The sequence below is a fragment of the Haplochromis burtoni genome, unplaced genomic scaffold, assembly GCF_018398535.1.
Source record: "Haplochromis burtoni strain Fernald_Lab_line unplaced genomic scaffold, NCSU_Asbu1 Contig_47, whole genome shotgun sequence".
Classification (NCBI taxonomy): domain Eukaryota; kingdom Metazoa; phylum Chordata; class Actinopteri; order Cichliformes; family Cichlidae; genus Haplochromis; species Haplochromis burtoni.
The window spans coordinates 88,371-97,599 of record NW_024582408.1 but is presented as its reverse complement, the minus strand read 5'-3'; the positions used below and the strand labels follow the sequence as shown (position 1 = coordinate 97,599).

Genomic DNA, 9,229 nt, shown 5'->3' with positions numbered 1-9,229 from the left:
GGAGTAAAGAATGAGTATAAGGACAAGCTTAAGTTTCCTTTTACCCTTATAGTATTTAATTAGCAAAAGATATGGAAATATAATATATTTCTTAACCAGCAGAGAAAAGTCTGGTGGGGAGGGAGGAACTAAGAGTGCGCAGGCGGAACCACAGTGTGGAGGGCGGCAAAGAGGAGGGAAATTTAAAAAGCCCGGACTGTCTCTTGGTGACAGGACAGCTGGAGTCAGTTAGCTGGTGTCTTACAAGTCATTTTAACTTATAAAAGTAGCCTCGGATCGTTAAAGACAGACGCATGATTAGTTTGGAAGCACTCATCATTTGCTGTAGGGCAAAATGGAGACGTACCACGATCAGGTAACGTCCGTAAATCAGCCGTTAGCAGCAGGTGTGGCTAACGCGTTAGCGCTGTCTTGTTTACTTTCGCCAAGTTGCCACTTAACCATCTTTTTGGTTTGTTTTACGGGTATCTACCTAAAGGAGCCAATGGTCCATGCAGTGGGTGGTGTTTGTAAATACATTATGTTTGCTGTTGTGGAGCTTTTAGGACTACAAACGGCCTCCTTGCTGCAGAAAGCTAGCTGTACTGGGGTACAGTTGAGTAATCGATTAACGCTTGTTGATTCGGTTACTGTTTACTTTGTGTGGAAAGTGCATGGAAATTGCACCGAAAACAGAAAGTTTTTATCAGTATTTACTGTTTACTAAACAAATATATGGATGAGGAAAAGCGAAAAACCACAGAGACGGTTCATGGTGAAGGGGGAACGGGGTCGTGGGCGCAGCAGCCTAAGCAGATGAGCCCACATCTCCTCATCAGCTCATCTAGGCCTGAGAGCACCGAGACATTCCCAAGGCAGCTGAGAGATGTAATCTCTCTAGCGTGTCCTGGGCTTACCCCAGGGCATCCTTTTAACTTTCAGTAGGACATGCGTGGGAAACTTCTCCCAGAAGGCATTCTGAACCACCTAAGCTGTCTCATTTCGATGTGGATGAGGCTCTATTCTGAGTACCTCCTGATCTTTTGGTCACTATCCAGAGCTCGTGACCATAGGTAAGGGTGGGGATGTAGATTGACTGGTAAATCAATAGCTTTGTTTTTATGTTCAGCTCTCACTTTACCACAATGGACCGGTGATGCAGACACTGCATCAATCAGTCTTAACAAGACCTCAGGATACTTGAACTTCTCCGCTTGGGATAGCAACTCGTCTCTATAATAATCTATAATACTCATTTTTAGAATGAAGTCAAGTCTTAACCTATGATGTTGAAGGCAGTCACCTGTTGTCACTTTCATTTGTAGCAAAGCAATGGTTTATCCTTCCTAATCAAACAGATTACCGTAATTTCCCTGAAGTGTGAAGTGTAACTAACTTTGTGTTATACTATGTTGATCATGTATTCCCTGTTTTTGAGCTGTGCACTTTAGGAATAATGTTGTAATTTAAAATGAAACTATTACCATTAGCACACTGTTGCAAAATTGCAATATTTCTGCAAACTGCACATCCAAACCAGTTTTAGTAAAAAGAAAATTATTTCTCTTTTTTCACAGTGCGGTAATCAGGAGCTGATTTTAGTCTCTGCATTTCAAATTTATTCTCAAGGTTCAAAATTGTTAAAAATCTGACTCGTATACACTTACATTTTTTGTCTATAATTTTACAAACTTGGCATTTTATTGATAATGAAAATATTCATTTGTTTCCAAAACAACCTCCTCTTGTTGTGTATAGATTTTAGACTCACCTTCCAAGAACAGTTACATTGGAAGCTACTACCAGCCACCAGACAGGATAGTGAAACCTTCACGAGAGCCAGAGCCCCATGCACACTCGTCTATCAGCATGGGCACACACATGGCCAGCAGCTCAGTTTCCCAGAGCAGACCAAATATTGATAGCAAAGGTATGACGCATTCATTATCATGAGCTATTTGTCTCTTACAGTGGAAGTTTTTGTTTAGTTTTTTGAGGGGGGAGGGGGCAACTGCTTTCTTTTACAGTTACCTAGTATGTCTTTGTATTGTTGTTTACTCTTCATCAGCCGTGGTTGATGCACTGAAGACCCTTCAGGAGAAAATTAGGCGGCTGGAGCTGGAAAGGACGCAAGCAGAGAAGAGCTACCAGCAGTTTTCCCATGATGCTCAAAAGCATCCACAAGTTACAACATTGTACAGTCAGACAGCAGCCAGCCTGCCTGGGACGGATAACTCTGCCAGGAGAGGTAAGCGACAAAGAATAGAAAGCAACAAGGAAACAGGGTACTGTGGGTCACTATGATCTGGCAACTCCATTTAACTGATTGATTAGTTTGTTCTCTGCTTTATAATGACAGAACTGGACTCAAAACTGCAGTCTGCAGAAGCTCGCTGTAAGGTTCTCGAGAAGCAGCTGGACTACATGAGGAAAATGGTTGAAAATGCCAAAAAGGAGAGGAGCGCTCTAATGGAAAATCAGGTAGCTCAGAATACTACGAATCAAAAAGTCATTTGAAAGTAGATCCCAGCTATAAGCATGATCATCACCTATTTGTTTCTCACATTTCTGGATGTAAGTAACATAAAAAAACCACATCTTCCCCCTGCCACTTTTACTCCCCTCAAGGCTTCTCTGCAGAGCGAGCAAAAGAGCAGCTCAAACAGCCAAATTCAGCGAGAGAAGCTGGAAAAACTCGAGTCAGAGTGTCTCAAACTGAGCAGAACCCAAACTCTGGCAGAGGTAACCTAAGGTTTCCCAATGCTGCTTATCTCTAATTCATTAGTCAGAATGCTTATCGCCAAAAGTTCATTATTTCAGGGTGTGTCGCTGTGATAAATTTTCAGATGAAGCTTTCCATCCTGGAGCAGAAACTGCTGAAAGAAGAGCACGAGCGTAAACTCGTGCAGGAGAAGGCGGAGGAGGTTAGTCAGTTTTTGGATGGCACTTGTTAAGAAACAAGTAAATGCTAACTAGAGACACAACTTTTTTTTAAATTGCCCACGCCACAACTTTCAGCACATATTCAACAATAAAGCTGCTGATTGGCAAATTTGACTAAATACTCTTAAGAAGCATTGATTTGCTGTTACTACTGCAGCTGCAACGAGAGTTTGATGTCAGCCTTCGACCATCTCTGCCAACTTCTGAAGAGACAAAGCCAAAGAAGAAAACAAAAAAGAGCATAAGGGTACTTTTCTGACCGATATAAAAATTAATTTTAGGCATTTATTTAAGGAGATTTCTTTGGATGTAGAGGTGATGAGAGCTGTCTTCTTCCTCAGAAAACCTCTAAACCTGCCGAACTGCTACCAAAGAGCCCGATGCACAAGAAAATGCCCTTTGTTGCAGGAACAGTAAGTCACTTATAATTTTCTGCACTTCTTTTTTTGTTGTTTGTTCTTACTTTGATTCTTTTCATTCCCGTCTCTAGTCGACGAGCCCAAGCCATTCGGTTCATGCCAACGTGCAAAGTATCCTTCACATGATGAAGCACCACCAGCCACAGCTGTGCCAGCGAGTGAGTGCACTCCACAGGTCTGGCTGCGGAGTGAAGAAAAACCTCCAAAAGGACTTTTCTTCATCTTCCTCTGATTCATCAGAGAAGCCTAACAGGCTGCCCGTTGACCCATCGCTAAGCTCACTCGCCGACCTGCTCCTGGCTCTGCAGGACGAGCTGGGACAGATGAGCTTGTGAGTAGTGCCAACCAGTGAGCTGCATTAGGAATGAAGGCGTATTTAACATAATTTAAGTTCTTTATTCAGAATTTTTTGGACATATTAGTGAACCTTTTATTAAAGTCGTTTTATATTTGTCACCTTTGTCAGTGAGCATCAGGAGTTGGTGCGTCAGATCGATGGAGCTCAAAATCCGGAGCAGAGGCATGACCTCCAGAGAGAATTGGAGCTGCTGGTCACCAGGATGGAGGATAAAGGATCTCAGATCACCAAGCTCCGCAAACACCAGAGGATGGTATGTGACCTACAAGTTGGTACAACTTAAAGGGGATAGATTTGTAACAATTTTCGGTAACACAATGAGAAACTGGATCTGATGCATTGAAAATAATCATCTAATCATCTTTTAAAGTGCTTTAAAACAGCAGTAAGCATTCACCATTGACAGCCCACCAGTTGTCAATGGTGAATGCCTATATCAAGCAAAATTTCAAATAATGAATTCCATGTCTGTAAAAGTCAGTTCTTCCATGGTGTAGTGGTTAACATGTGCACGTTACATGCAAAAGATGTCTGGTTCAAAACCAGGAGGGGAGACAGATTTCTGGGAAGTTGCATTTGGGAAAGGCATCCAGGGTAAAAATCTTTGCCAAATCAAATATGCGCATCCATCCTCTGTGGTCACTGCTTGTGAGAGTAAGAGCCAAAAGTTGAAGCAGAGTCCAGTAATAAAAAAAAAAAAAAAAGTGCATTAGATCCACTTAAAAATAGTGATAAGATTATTTTGAGATTTTCAAACAAATTAATTTGATATTTTTAGAAAAGTATTTTTATGTATTTAAAGCAGTTTTCTTTAGCTGCATGTCGTTAAGTGGAGCTGGTATTGTAATAGCAGCTTATTGCAGTGTATAATTGTGCTGAACAGATCCAAATGTGTGATGTTTTCTGCTCCCTCCACAGATCCAAAAACTGGCCCAGTGCCGATCATCTCCTGAGGAGCACACAGCCAAAAGGCTGAGTGGGATCAAGCCACCTGCTCCTTCTCCCGTTAAGACTGAAAAGAAGGGAAGGACAGATAGGACTACTCAAAAAAACCTGCAGCTTCTCAGAGAGACACAGAAGTTCAGAAACAGCCTCAAACAGGACGACCTCTCCTGGGAAACGTGATTTTTCTCAGTGAGACCTTCGGTGTGCAGACCTGGATGTTACAGCTGGATGATGTGTGGGGTTTTTTGTTTGTTTTTTGTTTTTTCTCTGCTCTTCAGACGACCTCTGGACATTTTTAGTAACAAATTGGAGAGGAAATAAGGCATTCTACACAGTGCTTATTAAATAAAGTATTGCACATACACTGTCCTTCATAGGGTGTAGTTTGTGAACCATGATCTTAACCCAATATAAAAGTAATGTTAATGAGTCATGTGCCATAAGGAGCTAATGAGCTGGATTAAATAACTTTTATGTAATCATAGTTGTTTATTTTTAATAAAGGCTATTGTTTCTACACATTGCAGATTTATTTTTCTTCCACATTTATGTTTGTCACTGTTTATGTACAACCACTAGATGGCACTGCGGAGCCTGTTCTATATTTAAATCAGAAGCTTTTCACCTTTGGCAAGTCGTGCTATTAGATGGATAAATGAACTCTAACTTTGTAATGTTGCTGGCAGCACCAGTCTCCCCGCTGCGTATAATCGAGAGGGATCAAATGCACCCCGAACAGCAGCAGGTCGAACAGCTGAATAAATGGAGCCCTGACCACAGATCAAACGGATGTGGGTTTTTAGTTGTATGCATGTAGGAGAAACCCATTTTTTTGTTGCCACACACAGTTTTTTTTTCCTTTGCACAGCTGAAACAGCTCTGTTCTCCAGTGCTTGCTGGTCAGATGACATGGCAAATTTGCTGCATGCCTTTTGCACACACACATGTGCTGTTTATTTGAGTCAGCCACTTATAATGGGGAAAATAACCACATGTGAAGCTGCCTCATAACATTCCTCAACTTATCTCCTCGTTATCGGGCCTTAGTCAACATTTTTTGCTATTCTGTCATCAAGTTTAATACACGAATAGAAGTTCTGATCTACTCTAAAGTAACTTTAGATGTGTAATGCAGTCACATGGATCTGAAATGAGCACATTTTCAAGACTTTTTTTTCAAGAGATACCTGCTTTTGTTTATTACTGCATTCATTTCATTATGTCACTAACATTGCTCGGTCTTGGTATTCTTGGCATGCTGCAGAGTTCACTGCATGGTTAAACAATGCACTGAGCTCGTGTTTGCAAGAGAGGAGAGACTACACCTAATGCATTGTTTCTCTGTCCTCCCATATTAGATTACACAGCATGACTGGACACAACAATCAGGTTAGCTAGAGACCCAACCCATGTCCACTTATGCAGCAGCTCCACCCACTCTCCTGACCCTGCAACTTTGATACCTTGTGACTCCACATCCCTTGTTTGTCTGATTAGCAGTTGCCCCAACTGCAGTATTTTCTTAAAATTTTAGAGAGGAAAAATCCAAAAGTAGTATCTCCCAGTGTGTGGGGGGATTTTCCACGTTCTAGTAAAAGGCCCAGAGATGTTCCTGATAGAGCAACACAGTGTTTGCCCCTGAAAAGAGTAAGTATAGGGCTGCTGATTGTGCTTTTAACTGACCAAAACCATTATCGCGTTGGTTGTGGAACAGCCTCTCTGCCAGGGCCGCTGGAAAAATAACAATCTGCTCGACAAAAATAAACACACAGCTTCTTCGAGAGCGTAGACCATCGGACTGTGAGTCTTGAGTGTGCACATGCTCACTGATCATCTTCAGAGCTTCGGTTTTTACCACATAAGCAAAACTTTCCTATGACCCAAGAAACTATGTGCGCCCTGGTGGGTGGTGGTGTGAAACATTGGTTTTTATTCACAGGTTATGGTACGTGACATGCAGTACACTTTGTACCTGCTGCTTTTTCAAAGGTTTGTAGCTGCTTGTGAAACACAAACAGTCAATGTTAGAAATGATAAAAATAGTTAACACAGTCATTAAGCAAGTGTTAGTCATTCTTTATACTTTATGACATACTGGGTTATTTTTGGAGACTTTGAGAAAGGTTACCTCAGCTTTGTGTTGTATATACGTTCAAAGACAGTGTGACAGTGAGCTGCAAGAGTGTAAAACTAATTACACACAGGTCTATGGAAATTGTTGTTTTTTTTGCATGTTTTTCACAGCTTTAATTTTTCAGATCAAACTAGTTTTAATGTTAAACAAAGACAGCCTGGGTGAATACAAAGTGCAGTTTTTAAATGATGATTTCATTTATTAAAGAAAGAAAAATGGTCCAAACCTACTTGGCTGTGTAAAAATTATTAAAGAAAATGTTATTGCCCCTAAACCTAATAACTGGTGCCACTCTTGGCAACAAGGACTGCAATCAAACAGTTATAATAACTAGAAATGAGTCTTTTACATCACTCCTCTTTGCAGGATTGTTTCATTTAATTAAGCCACACTGAAGAGTTTTCAAGCACTAACTGCCCTTTTAAGGTCATGCAACAGCATCTGAACTGGACTAGGCCAATCCAAAGTCTTCATTTTGTTTTTCTTAAGCCATTAAGTGGTGGACTTGCTGGTGTGTTTTGGATCATTGTCTTGCTGCAGAACCCAAGTGTAGCTGAACTTCAGGGCATGAACTCATAGTTGAACATCATCCTTCAGGATTTTCTGGTAGAGAGCAGAATCATGGTTCCATCAATGGCAGCAAGTCGTCCTGAAGCAGCACAGCAGCCAGACCATCACACTACCACCACCATATTAGACTGGTGCTATGATGCTCTTTTTAAGAAATGCTGTGTTAGTTTTATGCAGATGTAACGGGACTCAAACCTTTCAAAAGCTTCAGCATTTGTCCCAAATCAATTGAGGATCATCTGTTTTTTGGCAAATGTCACATGACCCTTTGTGTTCTTTTTGGTCAGCAGTGGTTTTCTACTTGGACTCTCCCATGGATGCCATGTTTGCCGGTCAGTTTCAAACTGTTGAATAATGAATAATGTTAGAACTGCGCAAATGAGGTCTGCAATTCTTTAGATGTTCTTCTGGGTTCTTTTCTGACTTCCTTGGATGAGTCAGTGATGTGGTCTTGGACTAATTTTGGTAGACCGATCACTCTTGAGAAGGTTCACCACTGTTTCAAATTTTCTCCATTTGTGGATAATGGCTCCACTGGAGTCTGCTTCTCCTGTCTGTATACAGTCCACAGTGATTTTCTAACTTTTTAAGGGTTGACCTTGAGCTGCTTCACTGAAGAGGTTTTTAGTGTCTTGAAGAAGTGAAAGAATGAACTTTATGCACATTGTTTTTGCTTTCTTATCCATATAATCACTTTATGACCCATCAGCCTCACAGTAGGTCATGAGCCCCTGATACACAAGGAAATGAAAATTGAGAGCAGGGATTGGGCAGGGTGGATTGGAGTGGATCCTGTATGGGCAATACAAAGAAAGCATGTGTGTCAGTGAGTGTACTTTTTCCACTAGACTCTTAAGTAAACAGAGAGCAACACACCTAAAGGAGCAGGTGAAGCTGGTCGAAAGTTGGAACAGTTTCTCAGACAAACAAATTAAAAATTTTATGGTTCCAGATTATTGTAACATTTTGGGCTGTGTGCTCAATCACCTCGCTTAAAGTCTGAAAATAGAAAACTGCCGTAACAGCGTAACTCTCAGTTTCTCAAAACAGAAACAAGCTGAATGCTGAAATTCAATATGCACACGCTCAGTAAAGATCTTTATCCACCTATGGAAAACAAGCAGGATTAATTCACCTTAGCAGAAGCTTTAAACAGAAACCAATGTGTTCAGACTCTTAGATGTTGACAGAAAGTCTTGATACTGTTATAAGCAAAGTTATTGTGTTCGTTATTTTGCATCTATTGTCAATTTAAAGAGACCCACACAAACCAAAGACCTGATTAAATATACAGCATATATACTGAAATAAGGCTCGTGCTTCCGTTATGCTCACTTCTAAAGCCAACAATTAACATTCAGGGTTGGGAGAACTGACAAGGAAGTTTTTCCTTCCTATTCTCACCAAGTGCTCGCTCACAGCGCCCGATTGTTGAGGTTTTCTCTGTATCATTGTTGGGTCTTGGTGCTAGAAATAAAACTAGTATGCGTTTCATATATCAAATTAGGTTTTTGGGTTTCGTTTTTGTTTTCTTTAAATATAAATGGTCGTGACAGCTGCTCCCTTATTCACCAGCTGTCTACATGTTTGGTTTAGCAACCTCAAAAGGGGATTTGGGTCTACTCCTGGGCTCAAATCAAGGATCTTTGACTTGTCAATGTGGAAACCCATACAATATGGAGTCACTCCAAGAACTATGAAAGAAAATGTAAAATATATTGATAATTTTGCCATTAGTGTAGAATTTCTGCATAAATTATTTGCATTTATGCTCGCTTCCTCTTTATCAGGACAATCTGTCCTTCTGAATTTGAGCCAGTATTACTTATACTCACACAGAAACTGATACACCACCTTTTAAATGGCTTTTCAACTGTAACC

The 9,229-nt window shown here is 40.7% G+C and overlaps 1 protein-coding gene across 2 annotated transcripts; it reads left to right on the top strand.

Moving 5' to 3' along the window:
• Positions 1-5,161, top strand: cep57l1 (centrosomal protein 57, like 1). Of its 2 annotated transcripts, none has more exons than XM_005951120.2 (11): positions 1-355; positions 1,738-1,909; positions 2,048-2,227; positions 2,339-2,460; positions 2,608-2,721; positions 2,826-2,903; positions 3,080-3,169; positions 3,264-3,335; positions 3,413-3,672; positions 3,808-3,952; positions 4,618-5,161. In XM_005951120.2, exons 1-11 carry the CDS (start codon positions 335-337, stop codon positions 4,822-4,824), a joined length of 1,461 nt encoding a protein of 486 aa, XP_005951182.1. In that variant the 5' UTR covers positions 1-334; the 3' UTR covers positions 4,825-5,161. The 2 variants fall into 2 exon arrangements, with proteins under 2 accessions (XP_005951182.1, XP_005951183.1); XM_005951121.3 differs by lacking the exon at positions 1-355 and adding an exon at positions 369-1,052.
• The last annotated feature ends 4,068 nt before the right edge of the window (positions 5,162-9,229 follow it).